The 20,179-nt window shown below is 43.8% G+C and overlaps 2 protein-coding genes across 2 annotated transcripts in view; both read left to right on the top strand.

The window, feature by feature from the left end:
• The window catches only part of LOC127009934 (glutamine synthetase), a 12,100-nt gene extending 5,494 nt beyond the window's left edge, over positions 1-6,606 (top strand). The window contains exons 2-3 of the mRNA XM_050883470.1: positions 5,065-5,238; positions 5,371-6,606. Of these exons, the coding sequence (XP_050739427.1) occupies positions 5,070-5,238; positions 5,371-6,299 (1,098 nt within the window). The 5' untranslated portion in view covers positions 5,065-5,069 and the 3' untranslated portion in view covers positions 6,300-6,606. The remainder of the gene's footprint in view (positions 1-5,064; positions 5,239-5,370) is intronic.
• A 2,017-nt stretch (positions 6,607-8,623) lies between these two features.
• LOC127009937 (THO complex subunit 6 homolog) lies at positions 8,624-19,607 on the top strand. Its single transcript, XM_050883474.1, has 7 exons — positions 8,624-8,833; positions 12,219-12,366; positions 12,825-12,908; positions 13,253-13,591; positions 14,270-14,417; positions 16,354-16,463; positions 17,216-19,607. Exons 1-7 carry the CDS (start codon positions 8,721-8,723, stop codon positions 17,303-17,305), a joined length of 1,032 nt encoding a protein of 343 aa, XP_050739431.1. The 5' UTR covers positions 8,624-8,720; the 3' UTR covers positions 17,306-19,607.
• The last annotated feature ends 572 nt before the right edge of the window (positions 19,608-20,179 follow it).

The following is a 20,179-nucleotide window of genomic DNA, read 5'->3' as shown; positions in this document are numbered from 1 at the left end:
AAAGTACGTTTTTTTAGGTTTTTTAAGGTATAATTGTGGAAGGGGGGTGGGGGGGGGTTGTAACCTTGTGTGTTGGCAGTGTAGCAAAGCAAGTGTTGTTTGTTTTATAGTTTGTGGTGGTTTAGCCGTGTATATCCCTGCAAATCCGTGGTGTAGGAGTATCGCGAGGTGTGTTGTTATAGTGCATTGTGGAGGGGGGTTGTAGCTTTGTGTATTGGTAGTGTAGCGGAACAAGTGTAGTTTATATAGTTAGTGGTGGTGTAGCCTTGTATATCGTAGCAAGTCAGTAGTGTAGTCAAGATACAGTCGAGAGATTTCTTGAGATAGTGAATTGTGGAGGGGAGGTTGTAACTTTGTGTATTGGTAGTGTAGCGGAACAAGTGTAGTTTGTTATGTGGTTCTTGGCGGCGTAGCTTTTCAAATCGGTGGTGTAGCCAAGTATTAGGGACATATTCTTAAACATTTTGTCGCCCAAGCACACACATTTGACATGGCTTTCGTAGGGGTTATGGGCCTTTCCAGGGGCTAGAATCCGATTGATCATGTTTTCGTCCTTGCATATAGTTGATGTGGGTGTTGGTAGCGTCAAAGAATACCGCCCTTTTAGTGTCGAGAGGAGCGTTGCTGTGCGGTGAAGGCTAACAGATTATATGCGTTGTCGGTGACGGCGAGGTGGCTGCGTGCGGTGATAGCATGATGATATGGCATTAAGGTGAAGTGTTGTGACATGGCAGTGACTGACAGGACAGGGAGGCAGAAGGACTCCACTTTCTTCCACCGTCCTCGGAAAGTCATGCATCCTGCCCATGCGTGCGGTGGGGGGTTATCTATCCGACTGGTTGAATCCTTCCTTCCCTTGTCTAAGGTCCTATGCTCTATCGACTGCGATCATAAGTTATTCCTCGAGCGCACGGTCTTCTTATTCTGTAAACAGGATGCATGCGTGCTTAGGCGAAAGCAGCGGCAGCCGGGGGCGGGTTAGTGATGCTGGGCCAGGCCTCCCTTCCTGACACGTGGATGACTCGAGTCTGGCGCATGGCAAGACTATGGTCGGTATTACAAGACACTTTCGCTTCTCACATTAGCTATTTCTAAAGGTCAAAAAGGGGATCAGTCGGGTTCTAATGAATGTTTCTTTAGGTTCACGGTACAGAAGAAGGGTCAAACTACCACCAGGGTCATAAAAGTACTACTGGATATGCCCACAACACCTATGAAAGCCTTGTCAAATATGTGTCCTTTGGCGGCGAAATGTCTTGTAGTACGACCCTATGACTCATTTTCAACACCGGACCTGCATGCCTGACCACATCTTCCTTTCCCCGTCCTCTCCTCGACATGACGCACAACACAAACCATCATATCAGCACCACCTGTCATGGTTATCACTCACTCGAGTCACCTGTTTGGAATTATCATTTTCGAAAGAATCCTCTCATTTTCATTGTTACACACACACACACACACACACACACACACACACACACACACACACACACACACACACACACACACACACACACACACACACACACACACACACACACACACACTACATACCCACCGTCTCTCCCTCCCACACCTCATCACAACTCATTGAATTTCTCCATTTATATATTGTAAATTTTCAGCTGAAAGACTGACAATCAGTGAATGAACCATTTATTATTATTACTATTATTTTTTTCACACACAAACGTGTATATGTATTTTCATTCCTTCTTTCTTTTGGGAGGGGGATGGTAACAATGCCTATAGGATTCCTTAAAGTATTAGACTGAGAGTGAGCTGGCGAGAAAAGGCGATTTCGTAATGCCTTGAGACTCATTATCCTGTCAGCTTGATCCTCTTGTTTGAAGTAACAAAGTTATTGAAGTTAAGTTGACAGGTCTGAGATACACGTCGCAGTTGCAGCTCTCAGCCTGGCCTTTCGAGGAGCCGTCAAAGTTGCACTCCGACAGCTCTGTGGAGAAGAATATCTTTATTAATTGGACAACGCACCTGCCTCACATATATATGTCTCGCCATCGTAACAACTTGCTAGTCAGTCACTCGCACACCTTTTATGCAGCGACGCTGCGACCCTCACCTGCAGGTTGGATGGTGTGGTCACGGCCCTGAGCCAAGCCGAACATAATAATATTATGTCCTCACCTAAGACGACTGGAAAACATCGGTGCTACTTTCCTAAACACCGCCACAGCCACAGAGGGGCTGGGGGGCCCCCACCTGGAAGAAGCCTTGGGCCGACCATCAGGCCCCACCGGGAAGATGCCTACCGGCGCAATAGGCATCAACGTAAAATTTTTTTTAAAAAAAAGTATGCGGTCTATACCGCAGTATTTGTAGTCTACCCCAGTAAGCGCCAAGTATGGTGCTACATTAGTGTGCATTCTACCGGTCTGACCTGTCTCCCGAGACCTCATCTGATGCTGTATTGTTACCTGAGTGCTCCTCACCTGACACCTGAATGACCTGACCTGTCTCCGGAAAGCTTAGCTTGACCAGAGTTAATGAAAATGACCTGACCACAGTCAGCGTATAGTCTTCTAAATGCCACGGGTTACCACCATATATCACAGTGAACCACCAACAACATTATGTAGATGAGATCCAGCGACAGGAGCACACACACGATCATGGTTGGAAGACAAAGATTATAAAGACAATGAGAGGAGGCAGCACTGAGCTTTTTCAGTCACACCTTGATCATATCTGTTGGAAAATACTCAGAAAAAATGCAGCTGATATAAGAACAAGGAGACTGCAGGAGGCCGAATGGCCTACACAAGGCAGCTCCAGATTCCCCCCCACTACCACCTGTCATCCTCGTCCATGTAGCTATCAAGTCTACTCTTAAAACAAGCTATCGTCCCTGCACTAACTATGTAATTGCTGAGTCTATTCCATTCCCCCACCACCCTATTACTAAACCAATGCTTGCCTATTTCCCTCCTAAATCTATACTTTTCTAATTTAAATCCGTTACTGCGTGTTCTATCCTGCTGGCTAATTCTCAGTATTTTACTTATACCGCCTTTGTTGTAACCCTTGACCCATTTGAATACTTCTATCAGATCTCCCCGCACTCTTCGTCTTTCTAGTGAATGTAAGTTGAGATGTTTCAGCCTATTTTGATATGGGAGGTTCCTCAGCCCCTGAATCATCTTGGTCATCCTCCTCTGAACTGATTCTAGCAAGTTGATGTCCATTTTGTAGTGTTGGCACCAAAACTGGACAGCATAATCTAAGTGTGACCTAACTAACGCTAAATAGAGTATGATGATGACCTCTGTACTTTTGTTAGTTACCGTCCTGTTAATAAAACCTAATACCCTGTTAGCTCTATTCGTCTCACTAATACATTGCTTCCTTAGTTTTAGGTCAGAGTTCACTAACACTCCCAAATCCCTTTCACTCACTGATCTGCCTATCGCTGTGGAGTCTAAACTATACCCGTGTAATGGGTTGCGTGTTCCTACACTAAGTACGCTACACTTGATGTTAAAATTCATCTGCCATTTCTCTGACCAAGCTGACAGTTTGATGAGATCCTCCTGCAGTGCTCTAGCATCCTCCCCTGTCCTAATAGTGCGTCCTATTTTGGTGTCATCTGTAAATTTACATATGTCACTGGTTATCCCATTGTCTATGTCATTGATGTAGATAATGAATAAAAGCGGGCCTAAAACTAAACCTTGAGGAACCCCACTGGTAACATTACCCCATTCGGAATTTTTACCGTTAATGGTAACCCTCTGTTTCCTGCCGCTAATCCACGCCCTAATCCAATCATAAACCTTCCCTCTTATTCCATGAGCCCTGACCTTATTTAATAGTCTCTGGTGAGGTACCTTATCGAAGGCCTTACTAAAATCAAGATAAACTACATCGTAACTCTCATCATTGTCAGCTGCCTCGTATACTCTATTGTAAAAGGATAAAAGACTAGTAAGGCACGACTTTCTTTTAATAAACCCATGCTGTGAGTCGTGAATTAAATTATGTCTGTCAATATGGTCCCTAATACTATCTGCTATTATTGACTCAAGCATTTTACCTATAACTGACGTCAAACTAATCGGCCTTTAGTTTTGCATAAAGGATTTGTCTCCCTTCTTAAATATTGGAATAACGTGTGCCTGCCTCTATGAAACAGGCACCACTCCTGTGTCTAGCGACTTCCTAAAAACTTCTGTTAGCTGCCCACTGATTTCAGATTTACATTTTTTTTAACACCCTGGGAAAAATTTCATCTGGCCCTGGCGCCTTAGTAACTTTGAGTCTATCTATTTGTCTAATCACGACCTTCCTACTTCCGTTGATGTTGGTTAATCCTTCTACCTCTTCTCCCATGTAGATCTGTTCTCCCTGAGGTATATCGTCTAACCTTTCTTTGGTTAATACAGTCAAGAAGTATCTGTTTAAAGCCTCACTCATTTCCTCATCTGTATCCATCAGTGATTCTCCTGACTTAAGCGGCCCTATCTTATCCCTAACCTTGGTCTTATAAAGCTGAAAGAAACCCTCTGGATTGGTCTTTGCTTCCCTGGCAATTCTAATCTCATTACGTTTTGCCATACGCGTGCTTTTCTTAACTGTTCTGGCTAAATTGTTGTAACTGTCCCTTAGGTGATATTCCCCCCCTCTTGATTCTAACATATAATCCTCTTTTCCTTCCTATTTCATTTTTTTAGCCTCTCTGTCATCCATCGCAGGCAATTACCTGTTGACCTGACTTCCTTGTGAGGAATAAACTGTTGCTGACCTAGTTTAATCTCCCTTTTGTGACATTCCTAAATGATATACAGTGTACTGTTAGAGGATCTAAATATGCTTTTTTTTTATTTTAACGTACTGTTTAGCATTGTTCTATGATTATGTATTGATATACAATTTATCATTTTTCATTATCCTGCGGTGTAAGGTTCCTGTAGTGAGGTAGACTGCACGCTGAATCGTAAAGATGGTGGCAGACCACAGGCTGAAGTAGAAACAGCCGCGCAGACCGCATACTAAAGTAGCACCAAAACATCCTAACTTGGTTCCTTTTCTCCCATGCAGATACCATGGCTCACGTCACGTTTGAAGGCACCAATAAAACGGTGTTGGACCGTTACATGCGGCTGCCCATTCCTGATAACAAGTGTCAGGCGATGTACGTGTGGGTGGACGGGACCGGCGAGCACCTCCGATCCAAAACTCGAACGCTCCACTTTATCCCGAAGAAGCCTGAAGGTGAGGGTCGCAGCGTCGCTGCATAAATGGTGTACGAGTGACTGACTAGCAAGTTGTTACAATGGCGAGACACATACTCGTTTATGTGAGGCAGGTGCATTGTCCAATTACCAAAGGTATTCTTCTCCACAGAGCTGCCGGAGTGGAACTTTGACGGCTCCTCGACAGGCCAGGCTGAGGGCAGCAACAGCGACGTGTATCTCAGACCCGTTGCGATGTACCGCGACCCCTTCCGCCTTGGCGATAACAAGCTGGTGCTCTGCGAGACCTACAAATACAACAAGAAGCCCACAGAGACCAATAATCGACGGGACTGTCTCGAGGTCATGAATCGCGCAGCCGCGTCCCGGCCCTGGTTCGGCATGGAACAGGAGTACACACTCTTGGACACCGACAACCACCCACTTGGATGGCCCAAGAACGGCTTCCCCGGACCCCAGGGCCCCTACTACTGCGGCGTGGGCGCCGGCAAGGTCTACGGCCGCGACGTGGTGGAGGCGCACTACCGCGCCTGCCTGTACGCCGGCATCAACATCTCCGGCGAGAACGCAGAGGTGATGCCCGCCCAGTGGGAGTTCCAGGTTGGCCCTTGTGAGGGAATCACCATGGGAGACGACTTATGGATGGCCAGATACCTCCTGCATCGCGTCGCTGAGGACTTCGAGATCGTAGTTAGTCTAGACCCCAAGCCCATCCCCGGCGACTGGAACGGCGCTGGAATGCATACAAACTTCTCCACGAAGGAGATGAGGGAGCCCAACGGTATTGTAGACATTGAAAAAGCCATCGAGAAGATGTCGAAGGTCCACGACGAGCACATCAAGGCCTACGACCCCCATGGCGGGAAGGACAACGAGCGCCGTCTTACTGGGCACCACGAGACTTCCTCCATCCACGACTTCTCCGCCGGCGTGGCCAACAGAGGCTGCTCTATCAGAATCCCCCGCGGTGTGGCCGAGGAGAAGCAGGGCTACCTGGAGGACAGGCGACCCTCGTCCAACGCCGACCCGTATGTGGTGTCTGAGCGCTTGGTGCGGACCATTTGCCTGGGTGAGAGCTAACTGATAACCAAGTCTTCCACGGGCCTGGACGTCCCAGCAGCCTGCAGCCCCAGAGCCACCGCATTCATCCTCAGTGTGGCGTCGCCCTGGAGTGCTTTACGGGCCCTCCGTGGCCTTGACTTGAGCGTGTATAATTGTTACTGTCTATGAATCTCTTCATCTTCTTCCTTGTATTCTTGTGTACTTTTATAACATCTTTAACCCTTCACTTTCCAGCGTAAACGAAGTATTATGTATATATGATTTGTGATAAGTTAATTATATTTCTATGAAATTTAAACCTAAGTAAATAAATTAACAAGTCTAAGTCATGTTATTCTTGTAGACTACCTGACCCTTCTCAGCCTTATAAAAGGGAGATCATCGGAATAATAATCAGTATGCTGCAAAAGTTCAAGCCAAGAATATCTATCTTCAGACTGCTGATGAACGACCACACGCCAAAGTACAACCACCCAGGCACACCCCACGTACACTACATTAGTGATAAACGTATAAACACGACAGTAACACCAACACTCGTAGAACTTACCCAGATCTGATGACACGGATGGTGGGTTGGCGTGCTTGTAACAGGTGGGATGAGAATCTGAACCAAAAACGAGAATGCAAGGAGTAAAACTAACACAAAAAGCATTAAACAGATCATGAAGCCAGAACAAAATATAGACAAGGACATGAACGACTGCAGTGTCACGGGGGCTTTACATGACTTTTTTTTATATCATTGTTCAACGAATTTTATGCACCATTGATGATTAATATTATTTCAGTTCTTTTTGATAGAGTAAAGTAAAGCAGCACGTTACTTACCTTACTGTTGAGTGTAAAGTGTGAAATTCTTCCTCTTCATAACATACACTTTTCTTAACATCATCTCTGAGGAATAAAACACACACTTTAGGTTAGGTTGGGTTTCCTTTTAAAATGACTCAAATGTATCAGGGATTACTCAATATGCAAGATCAAAAGTTAGTACCAATGTTAAGCAAAAAATATCACTCGCCTTTGCTTCTTCGATGTTAAATTCGACGCCACAACGGCACAGCTTCGAGTCGACAAATGGATCGTCTCGTCTCGGCAGAGCTTCTCATTGTCCGTGTTCTTCTTCGGTTATTGTTGAGAATCACTCCACAGCTGCAAAAGACAACGTTTCCCCTCCGTTTTATAGTTAACCCCACAAACTCATCCCACTAACTCAACCACTAACTTAACCTACAAACTCGATCAACCCACTGACTCAGCGCACTAAATCAACCTACAAACTGAACCCTCCCCCTCCCCCTCATTAAGAATAACAATATGAAGGACTAACTATTTTAAACTAAACGAAAAGACACTGAATCATACCGCGCATTCAGTTGTTCTACCGTCCTGCCTTTCGTGTTGGATTGTAGTGACCTGTGCATCGCTTTGTATCGCTTCGTGGGTCCTCCTCCTCTTGTTCATCTCCTGCTTGTTCACAAACTAAAGAGGTTGCAAAGACCGAAATATCGACGCCGAACTTTCTTCTTTTTCTTCTTTTGACCTGTATCAGTTTGTATCGCTTCGTAAATCCTCCTCCTATTGGTCATCTTTCTTGCTTGTTCACAGATTTTGCTTTCCAATGGCATTACACTAAACAAGAAAGAGGTTGCAAGACTGAAATATCGACGCTGAACTCTTCTTTTTCTTCTTCTTTTGACCTGTATCAGTTTGTATCGTTTCGTAGGTCCTCCTCCTCTTGATCATCTGCTTGTTCACAGATTTTGCTTTCCAATGGCATTACACTATACAAGAAAGAGGTTGCAAGACTGAAATATCGACGCTGAACTCTTCTATTTAATTTCTTCTGTTGACAATGTCCCTTGAGACATAACTCCTCCTCTTGATCATCTCCTGCTTGTTCACAGATTTTGCTTTCCAATGGCATTACACTATACAAGAAAGAGGTTGCAAAGACTGAAATATCGACGCCGAATTTTCTAATTTTTCTTTTTTTGACCTGTATCACCTTGTATCGCTTCGTAGGTCATCCTCCTCTTAATCATCTCTTCTGCTTGTTCACAGACTTTGCTTTCCAATGGCTTTACACTAAACAAGAAAGAAGTTGGTCAGGTTGCAAAGACTGAAATATCGACGCCGAATTTTCTATTTTTTCTTCTTTTGACCTGTATCACCTTGTATCGCTTCGTAGGTCATCCTCCTCTTGGTCATCTTTCTTGCTTGTTCACAGATTTTGCTTTCCAATGGCGTTACACTAAAAAAGAAACCAATTATACCTCCATGCAAGAAACAGTCGAGGTCGGAGCCGTTGCAAAGACTGAACTCCTCTTCGCCAGTGTAAACAAACACAGCCTGGACGCAAGAAGAAGAAGAAAAGGAAGCCGGGGCCGGGTATCTATTTTTTTACGTGTTTTCTAAATATATTTGAATGAGAACATGGTTTCGGCGACCCTGAGGAACCTGTACTGGACGTCGTTCAGCCAAGCGGCGTCCCTGGAGGCGGGGCTGCTGGCGGTGGGCAACAATGAGGGGAAAATATCCGTCTTCGAGTGAGTTTCGGCGAGAGAAAAAATATAGTGTTTGTTTTCAAGGGAGCAGCCATTTACTCTCTCTCTCTCTCTCTCTCTCTCTCTCTCTCTCTCTCTCTCTCTCTCTCTCTCTCTCTCTCTCAACCTTACCACTAGTTTTCTCTTTGTAACCAAGTATTCCAAGTTCCTGTATATTAATGCATTCCGTGGTGCAGTGATTAGCAAGCCTACCTACAAAGTGACTGGTTCAGGTTCGATACTTCGGTAAAATTCTAGTGTTTGCTCATACTCCCCCCTCCCCCCTATACAAGCCTGGGGACCTGGTGGGAATGCGGGGTTTCAGGTGGGGGACACGAAATCCGTCGCAATCGAGTATTTTTTTAGTGGGGGGGGATAAAAACTCCGTAGATCTAGGGAAATTCCCTAAGTTTAGGGATTTTTCCTCCCATCACCACTAAAATAAGTGTTTGCGACGAATTTAGTGTTTCCCATACGGAAACCACACACTCGCTGGATCCCTAAGCTTGTTTTGGGAGAGAAGCGTCGTGAACCCACCAAACGATGCTCACCTCACCATCTGCCGTGGCGCCGGAGGCCATCTGCGCCCACATAAACCACCTACACCACACTCATGCCCTCTCTCTCTAGTAGGTTGTCACCTCATCACAAGGTTTCTGTCCTCCAAGTAGAGTCCGTGGCACCAAACACAGTGTATCTTCATTGTTTATCACTGACACAAGTTAAACCACCGGCTAGCCGTGATCCGTCCAACGCCGCGCCTTAAACAGTACTGCAGGTTCTACAGGAAGTGCAGGCTCTCGAACCTCCTGCCCAAGCTGTTCGAACACGCGAATCCTTACTGACTGCATTTTGAATCTGCTTCACGGGTTCGTATTCCCAGTATACATGGATATTGCCTCCGTGCCTCCAGAATACGATAATACATAAAACAAAGTACTTAAAAGTTAAGAAGAAGCCGAATTAATCCCCTTCCCCCAACGATCTTGGGGGACCCGCATGAACTCAGGGTATTTGGGTGGGGGAGCATATTTAAACTACTCCAACTGAACTTTACGACCTGCTAACAGGGGGGCTTTGCCCCCCTCGGCCCTCCTGCTAACCAAGGGGGGGCTGCGCCCCCCCCTGGACTCCCTTCTTAAAGTACTCCAACCGAACAGCTAACTGAGGGACACTGAACATAAGTAACCTGCGTTCGAACCTGCTTCACGCGTTCATACGTGCTACCAGTGAGTAAATACATAGTCGTATATGACAGTTGCAAGATTCCTATGACGTAAATTACTTACCTATTAGATGCTTCATTATGATCTTATTACTGTAACGGGGGGCTTCGCTCCACTCAAACCCCCCTTTGGTATGGAGAGTGAGTGAAATTGTGTGGTTTCCGTACGTTGTAAAAAAAAAAAAATGTATGAAATTTCCCTACATCTAAGTAATTGTAAGGAATTTCCCTACATCTAGGGTATTTTTCAACCCCCCATAACTCAAAAACTATGCGTTTGCGACACATTTCATGTTTACCACCACATTCCCCGAAGTCTCAGTGGCCCCCTAGCCAATTTTGGTTGCGAGGGGTAAGTATGGGCAAACACTAGAATAATACCGATACTTCTTCTGGTAAAGATTTGTTTTAGTACTGTGCCAGTATCTCATAATCTACTTTATGAAACATCACTATCTCTTCATATATCTTTTCTACAAACCTTCAACAGTCATGGAAACACTTTGAAAATCCAATTCAAGGACTTTTTTTTTACTCTTGAAAATAGGGGATAATGTTTACGAAAGCGTGTCGCCTCCTCTGGCAGCAGCCGCCGCAGCCGCAAAATAGCTCGCAGAGGGTTTAGGGTTGGGGAGCATATTTAAACTACTCCAACCGAACTTTACGACCTACTAATGGGGGGGCTGTGCCCCCCCTACATGTATATGTGACTTATTTCAGCGAGGAGGTATTTCTTGCAACACCAGCTGCACCGTCACCGCTGCTGTCGCCAGAGGAAGCGACGTGCTTTCGTAAACATTATCCTCTATTTTCAAAAGTAAAAAAAAGTCCTTGAATTGGATTTTCAAAGCGTTTCCATGACTGTTGAAGGTTTGTTGAAAAGATATATGAAAAGCTACTGATGTTTCATAAGGTAGGTAATGAGATACTGGCACAGTACGAAAACGAATCTTAACCCTTCTTCCTCTTCTTCTTTTGAGCTGTTTCGCTTTGTATCACTTCTTTGGTCCTCCTTGGTACTTCTTCACACTTACTTCACTTTTTTTAAAGTAGAGGAAGCAGTTCAAGGGCAAAAATAGAGAAAATAATAATGAAGAAAAAGCCCGCTTCTCACGGCTCCTACAAAGAGTTAAAAGGAGTAGGCAAAAGATAGGCACTCTTAGCTACTTCACTCCATACACTTATATACTTCACCCTGTAGTACTGAGCTCTATTTGTCTGTACACTTTGCTTTCCTATTTTTCTTCCTTTATTTTCTTCACTTTAGCCCATCCAGGTGTTCATCCTCCTCCTTTGGCTGGTTGACAAATGGGTACATGAGGAAACCTTGAATAGGTAAACTAGTAACCCAGATGTCACACTTGCCCGTGTCCTGAAAGTTTTAACCCATCACACTTCCATGGGCTGAGGTGATGGATATGAGCGTTGATGGGGCTAAAGAATATGCCTCCAGCTTTAACTTTCTTTCCTGTTCACACCCTGTTCTACTTCACAAGGAGTAGTAATATTAGCTGTCCTCATTCACCTACCCACAACATCCTTTATCCTTATTTTGCTAATTAACTGTATTCATTCATAAAATTTGCTTGCATTATAAGTTCTGTGCAGTTCCAGCTAATCCTTTTTTTCTTTTTCTATTCACTAGTAATCTTCTTGAATTTACATATTTTGCCATCCACAGACTGCCCATTCCTCCTCATTTTATCATTAATTATTCATATATATTTACATACTCCCATTTTGTTCAAGAGTACTCTGATCTTATTTGGGGAGGTGATGGCCAAGTGGTCAGTGTGCAGATGTGGTGAGCCCATGGCCCTAGGTTCAAGTCCCACCAATACACACAGATTTTTCAACCATCGCCAAGTGGCAGAAGATTACCCACATGCTGCCCAGATCTCCAAATCAACTCTAACTTCAGCAACCTTGGTCAAGGGTAGCACTGGGGGGCAGCATAGGCCAAGCAAGGGTCATATACCATGGAAGTCACTATAAATAAGACTTGCCTGCGCCTCTAATGGGCTAGGGTCATTGAAGAGACCCCTGAAGAAAGTCTAATGGCACTACAGGCAACATCTAAAAAATTACATAATCCTATTCACCAATTGTCTTCCCTTTCTCCACAGTTATTACTATCCATTAACATGTTCACTCCATCTGCAGCCTGTCCAGTGTGTGCAACAGCCGGGAGAGTGGCATTGGCGAGCGTCTGAGGAGCCCGTGTAAGGTGATCAGTGCACACAGCGATGCCGTGTATGCCATGGTGGCCACGGAGGGCTTCTGTGTGTCGGGAACCACCGGCCAGATCAGTGTAAGCATAAGCCTTGCCGTGTTTAAAGGCCATACATTCTATTTTTCCTCAGTGTTTGATAATATAGTACTTGGGCAGGTGGTCAACAAACTATATTAACTCCGTTTGAGGCCTCATGCTGCCACAGTGTTCTAGCCTGAGAAGCTCTACCAGGAGTCCCTATAAACACAAAACTGACAGTCTCATATCCCCTCCATTAAAAGTTGGCACCAGTGAGGGCAAGAAGTTGTACACAAAATGCCTCTGCTTCCTTATGGTGGCTTGATGGTCAGCTGCCATCATGAGAACAAGGCTAACACATGCAAACATATTAAAACTATTCAAAAGGAGTAGAGGCAAAGACACTAGAAAATCAGGAATGAATCTTCAGGGTCGCCAAAACCACATTCTCATCCAACTCATGATAATCACCTAAACAAGATAAAAATACCAAGACTTACCTTCATGCCTCCTTGCAGGGCCGTCGCTGGGAGGAGCTGAAGCAGGGCCAGATGCCGCCCGCCTGGAGCCTGTCCTTGGAGTGTGACCAGGCCAACTTTGGGGTGAGTGCTGACCATTGCTGTGTGAAGAGGGGAAAAATTAGTTTAAGCCAGAGGTGCAATGCAAAAAAAAAGCATACTTTTTATAAATGTAGAGAAGAACACCTTGGAGCAAAGAATGTCTTATTTAATATGGTAATAATCAATTTTATGGTCCCATTAAGAATTGCAACAGTATCTTTAGGCCTTTCTGACTTATAAACAATAAAGTTAGTAGTATCTAATACATTCATGCTATAAATGATATATCAAAGTTCTGTTTTATCACTACTACTACTACTACTACTATTACTACTACTACTACTACTACTACTACCACCACCACTATAGCTATTATATACCCACAGACACCTGAAGTCAACAGCCTCGCCCACGACCCACAGCGAGGTCTCTTGTACGCTGCCTGTGGGGACTGGCGCACACATGTATACGACATTGAAACAGGGAAACGTACGCACACGCTGGAGGGCCACGAGGATTACGTGCACCAGGTGGTGGTGGGTGCCGGGGGAGGAAGCGGCGGCCCCCTGGTGGCCAGCAGCGGGGAGGACGGACAGGTGTTGGTGTGGGACCCAAGGGTGGGGAGGGAGCCCCGCCACCGCCTCTCCCCTCACACCCACTCTGAGCTTGCCCGCCCCTCCATAGGAAAGTTTGTGGCCACGCTGGATGTGACTGGTGACTGGCTGGTGAGTAGGGGGGCTGACAGAACTTTAACCTGGTAGCAGCGGGGATCATGTTTCTTAATGGTCCCTCCAAGCGAGAAAAATGAGAAAAAATCACTCCTCACACAAACCATTTCATAATATATGTCAAAGCATTTGTGATCAGATTATGTATCATCTATTTTAGGGGGTTTATATCATGGCACAAATTTGGCCTGTCGCTGCTACACGGTAAAGCCACAAATTTGGCCCGTCGCTGCTACCGGGTTAATGGCATTGAGACTTGAAAGATCGTACACGCACTTCACTCATCAGCTAGTGGGAAAACAAAACTAACTTCTTGTCTTGTCCACCTTTGGCAAACCCTTCATAGTGGTTGTATACTTCCATGGGTAGTTTTATGAGCACAATATGGGTTTCAGAGCCGTGTTATATATAGTTTTTCAGGAACAACTTTTTAAGAAAACGTCGGGGAAGGATGATAATCTTGCTTCAGACCTTGTTCTAATTTATTCATTGTGTTTCAATAATGATGTGTATATTTAAAACATTTATAAGAGTGATGGAAGGGTAGACTCTGCCAAATGTAGCGAGTTACGCTGCGAGCTAGTGTGACACAGCTCTGATGCAGTTGCTCCCATTCTCCCTTTCCATGCCTCCATGTCCCCTCCCAGCCCTCCCTCACCCCCACCCTCCCTACAGGTGTGTGGCGGGGGGCCCCGTGCTGGCATCTTCCACCTCAAGTCCCTGGCGCTCACCACTGTGCTGCCGCCCACCTCTCCCACCATCCACGTCACCAAATTCACCAGGCACGCCGAGGGGGGTGACCGAGGAGGCATTGTGGTGGCCGGTGGGTAGACGGAGGATGCGTTTGGACCAAAATTTGTTGGGTTAATTTTTCTTCTTATTTCCTTGAACAATTTTAGTCTGAATCAAGGTTAATATTCTGATTTCTTCCTTGAACAAAATTTTTTAGCAAGAACTTTATTATTGTCTATTCTTTCCTTGAACAAAAAAAAATTGCAAGAACTATTTATTATTCTCTATTCTCTCCTTGAACAGAGAATTTTAGCAAGAATTGTTTTTTTATTTCTTTATTCTTTTCCTGAACAAAGATCACTGAAATTAGGTTTACTAAACATTTTTCTTTATTTTTTCCCTGAAGAAAGGATGTCAGGAAGGAAGGAAGGATCACTCTTGCCACATACTGTCTTTTGAGGTCCCTTATTCTGCTAAAGAGCTTGTATTCAGGACCAGTCTTGCTGTGTATTATTCGTTGCCTAATATCCAGGGGTGTGGAGTTGGAGTCAGAGGAGTCAGCTACTTTTGGCCGGAGTCGTGAGTCGGTAAAAATACCCCCGACTCCGACTCCTTTATGTAATCATTTATCGTGTAATGTAGTTGTGAAGTTTTTTTCTTTTACATTATCAGGATGTTGTCTATATAGAGTACACGTAATTTGGATGTAAATACAGTCATCCCTCAAATAGTACGGTTTCCAATTGTTCGGTTTCAGTTTTATACGGAGTGTCATAGAAGATCTTTTAGGATTTTTCGGGAAATTTAAAAATCCTAAAAAATCTTCTTAGAAAATCCACACAAAACCAAAACAGAACTATTGGAAACCGTACTATTTGAGGGACCACTGTACATGTAAGAAAAAGGACCTCAAGAAAGTCTTCCAGCGCTACGGGCAGCATCTAAAAAAAAAAAAAAAAATAGATTTGCAATAGAGGGGGAGGGGCATGGGGGCCGGAGTCGGAGTCGCAACCTTAAAATTTCCCGGAGTCGGAGTCAGAAAATTTAAACTCCGACTCCACACCCCTGGTAATTAGCCTTTTGACGAGCGGAGAATGCATATTTGGCAGGAATGGTCTTGCGCCCTGTAATGTCCTTTCCCTTCTATCAAAATCAATCTTGTCACGTGTCATCTTTGATCTGGTATCCTCTTCCCTTCGTCATTGCAGCAAGAATGGTCTGTCTGTCGTATCCCTTCATCTGATATCTTTTAATTCTTTGCAGTTGTCATGTGTGTGAAGTACAGGATGTCATATACGTTCCTTTCTTTATTTCATTCCATTTTGAGGATTATCGTTCTGCTGTTATCCGAATCTCTGCATTTTTTTTTTTTTTTTTTTTTTTTTTTTTTTTTTTAACATGTCAGCCTTCAGCACTAGTATTTAGCATTAGTATTTTTCTTCATGATCTTACCCTCATACACTTTCTCATACCCTTTCCCACCCACAGACTTCCTTAGCCTCTCTCTCCCTCCCTTTCATGCACTTTACACCTTTATCATCACAGACCAGCTTTAGTTTTTTGCCTTATCACCTTTTTTTCACCCCTTTCAAAACCCCACACACACAACACACTCTAACCCACCTTTATGCTCCTCTGCTCACCCCTCCACACGACACACCCTTGACACACCCTATATACATCATAAAACAAAGTCAGGTTTTCCTATAATTTCTTGTGATGTTAGACGGTCAATGATATGCTTCCTACTATGTGTGTTTCTGTCCATTGCCTCAGCCTCGCCAATGCTGCCAAATCCTCTTCAACACACTGCCTCCATGTCTTCTTTGACCTGAATGGTGGACAACAACCCTACATACACCTTTACTCTTTTTCCCTTTCCACCTTATTTCACCTCTTTCAGAACCTTATACATACCCTAACCTACCTCTATGCTCCCTTCCACACCCTTCATACACCCTACACGCTGCCTCACTTTTATAACAAGCGGTCACCCCAGTCTCACCTCAGCTTCACCCCCTTTGCAGGAATCGCCCCGCAGCTAACAGTGTGCAGCATGGCAGGGATGGTGACGGCTCAGCTACCCTGTTCATCGCCCTGCATCTATACGGTCAATGTGTCAGACAAGCCTTTCACGGTGGGTTGTGTTTCGTGTGTGTGTGTGTGTGTGTGTGTGTGTGTGGGTGTGGGTGGGGTGGAGGGCATTGTGTTGTGTTGTGTTTTATGTTTATGTATAAAAAATTAACATTATATTTTGAGTGTAACCATGATGACCTATATTTCTTTGTTATCTAGTAGTTTTTAAAGATTATATTAGATTTCACTGTAATGTATACTGAAAATTTAGGAAACATATCTTAAGTGACACAATATGAATGTTGTTGCCTGAAGTGCATCTAGAGAGTAATTATTTAACATCCTCTGCAAGTGCTTATGTATACAGGTTGTGAGCATGCTGGTGTGTGTGTGTGTGAAGGAAAATAAGTTTTGATTTAGTGTCTTGTGTAACGGTTATAATCCTAACCTAATATGAGCATACTGGTATATGTGTGTGCATGTGTGTGGTATTATACTTTGAGGTAGAGGGGAGACCACCACCAGGAAGGCCAAGGAAGACGTGGAGAAAGGTGGTGGAGGAAGATATGAGGAGGCTGAACATCACAGAAGAAATGGCTATGGACCGGCAACAGTGGAGGAGGCTCATAGCCCGTCCAACCCCACCACAGGGAATAAATGGACGTTAAACGATTATGATGATGTGTGAAGGAAATTAAGTCAAGATCAAGTGTCTTTTGTATAACTGAAACGACTGTAATCTTATATAGACATTGTAGCTTAGCATGACTTAAACCTAACCTGACCCAAGTGACCTCTTCATGCCCTCTACAGATGATGACCTACGGAGGGACCAGTACCAAGTTGGACGTGTGTTTCAACCTCAACTACCGCGACCACACAGTCTCCCTCGTGGATGACTGAACACCACCATAAAACAACAACTCCCTCCCTCCGTTCCCCTTCATCCACTGCTCAACAATACCATCTACACCTTCTCTGACCAGCAGTATAAGTGTGTGTAATAAACTTTGGATTCATTCTTTTCCAGTGCCACTTTTCTATTCAAAAACTCGTGCATACCTGCCGAGGTTATATGCTGCTAATAAAGTCGGGTTTTTTTCTAACACTAGTTTTAATCGGTCATCTACCTTTTAGTTCTACATCTCTCTTTGTATACTTTTTCCAACTGCAGTATGAGAAACAATAATACCCTTTATTCTCTGTTATTACCAAATTTAGGCGGGAATGTGGCAGTATTTTTCTCATACATGGATTTAATTTCGTTCACTTTTTACAACTAAATATTTCACATTAAGATATTTAAGGAAACAGCCAAGTTGGGGAGTGTGTTTGGCAGTGTTCTGGGAGTCCATAACCCCAAGTTGTTGTTGTTGTTGTTGTTTATGTGTGTGTGTGTGTGTGTGTGTGTGGGGGGCAGTGGCTGAGTGGTCAACGTGCATGTGTGGTGACCTCGAGGACCTAAGTTCAAGTCCTGCCCACCACTATAAGCCGACAATTTCCAGTCCAAGTGGCTTAACCCGGTAGCAGCGACGGGCCAAATTTGTGGCCTTATGGTATACCAGCGACGAGCCAAATTTTTGCCATGATATAAAAAAAATAGATGCATAAACTGATCACAAATGCGCGTATGTATATATTATGAAATGGTTTGCGCGAGTGATGATTTTTTCTCATTTTTCTCACTTTAAGAAACATGATCCCTGCAGCTACTGGGTTAAGACTACCACATGCTAACCTGATGGCCACCTATCAACTCTGATCCTAGTGAAACTCTAAAGAGGATCAACTGGAGTTTCGGAGGGGCAGCACGAGTCATTTAAAACACCAGCCTGTTCCACTAACGGGCTGGTCGGCCCCATCAAGAAAGGCTATTAGTACTATAGGCCGAGCATAAAGAAAGCACAGTAGACCACCCCAATTCAAGCCTTCTGTCAGATAATACAGAGAAGCATATTTTAATATTTCTACAAGTACAAGATCAAAACCTGCAAATATTTCTTCATAACTACAAGACCTAAAGCCCTAAATTACTTCCATGACTACAAGATCAAAAAAACAAAAATATCTCAATAACTACAAGATCCAAAGCCACAAAGAATATCTCTTTATAATTACAAAATCAAGCCCCAAAATATTTCTATAACTACAAAATCTAAACCTCTAACTACACACAATACTATACTCTTAGGTGTGAATAAGTAGGCTACACCAACCACTTATACTCTTAAGGCGGACACACACTATACGATGCGGCCGAAAGTGGGCGAAGCATCGTCGGCCGGATGAAGCACACACATTATGAGGCGGCTTCACGGAAAACCGGGCAGCAGCCATCACTCTGAGCCCCACCGCTGCAGCGACGACAACAACACAATATATGTTTCATGTTCCACGAACATGGATGGCCCTTGTACACATCAATAAAACAGATCCAAAATCTTTATTTATCCAGACGTTAGACATCGTGGAGTGTAGATGATGTGTACACCACGGCTGTCAGCGTCGATCTGAGATAATTCCTGCCTCACAAATTACACCCACACACACTGCCTTAAGGCCTCTAGCTCCGCCCACTTTTCAGCCGCCGGACAGGCTGCATTGTATAGTAGGTGTCCGCCTTAACCACTACTTCACGCCACACAGCATGCAACTCAAACTATTGTTAAAGGTACAAATACTCAATCTGTTGGTTTATTACATAAAACACTGGATACAAAAAATGCCCTTACCCTTCACCATAGTAAGTGATTCATGTTAATTTATCTACTTATATTAACAAGTCTTTACAATACTACAACAACTTGCTAAAAACGAAGGACGGAAACATCACAACCTACATATAGTAAAACTCCATTAATCTGAAGTCCACTGATCACATACAATATTTTGGATTCAAGCAAAAAAAAATAATTCCCCCCTACAAAACATTATATCTTGGAGCATGGGTCAATTTTTTAAGGTATGCTATAATAATTCAGAATAAAAAAGTTGCCTTAGATCTAGAGTGAAGGAAATTAACGTATATGTAAAAAAATTGATTGACGTGAGTGAAAGAAATATATAAAAAGTTGATTGTCAAGTGAAAGAAACTATATAAAAAAAATTGACTGTCAAACAAATTGCACATAAAAAGAGGATTGACAGACTTTTACAAAACATAAAATACACATTGCATTAAAAAGTTTGTAAAATTAAAAAGTAAGTAAAATAAACAAATTTCTACTGCATGAGGTAAAATTCTCTCTCTCTCTCTCTCTCTCTCTCTCTCTCTCTCTCTCTCTCTCTCTCTCTTTGATTTCCCTATGGACTGCCCCTTAAATATAACCTCATACTCTACTAATTAAAGAAACTCCTAATTAACCTTTTGAAGTGTTTTCTCTAAGGGTGCTAGTTTGATATCTTACTGGGTTTTTTTTTCTATTTCATTCAATTATTATTATTATTTTTATTTTTTTTTGTATGTTTACTGAGAAACATTAAAATCGTCTATGTTTGATTAAAAATTATCTCTCTCTCGCTCTCTCCTTCTCTCGCTCTCTCCTTCTCTCACTCGCTCTCCTTCTCTCACTCGCTCTCCTTCTCTCACTCGCTCTCCTTCTCTCACTCGCTCTCCTTCTCTCACTCGCTCTCCTTCTCTCACTCGCTCTCCTTCTCTCACTCGCTCTCTCTCACTCACCTCCTCTCCTCTCTCTCACTCGCCTCCTCTCTCTCTCACCGCCTCCTTCTCCTCACCTCCGCCTCTCTCTCACCTCGCTCTCCTCTCCTTCTCTCACT

This window comes from Eriocheir sinensis, chromosome 42, assembly GCF_024679095.1.
Source record: "Eriocheir sinensis breed Jianghai 21 chromosome 42, ASM2467909v1, whole genome shotgun sequence".
Taxonomy (NCBI): Eukaryota; Metazoa; Arthropoda; class Malacostraca; order Decapoda; family Varunidae; genus Eriocheir; species Eriocheir sinensis.
This window is presented reverse-complemented; position numbering and strand designations above follow the sequence as displayed.

Coding starts and splice junctions, on each gene's coding strand:
- LOC127009937 (XM_050883474.1), top strand. CDS start 8,721: ATGGTTTCGGCGACCCTGAGGAACCTGTACTGGACGTCGTTCAGCCAA. Junction 12,367..12,824: donor GAACCACCGGCCAGATCAGT/GTAAGCATAAGC, acceptor GCCTCCTTGCAG/GGCCGTCGCTGGGAGGAGCT. Junction 14,418..16,353: donor AGGAGGCATTGTGGTGGCCG/GTGGGTAGACGG, acceptor CCCCCTTTGCAG/GAATCGCCCCGCAGCTAACA.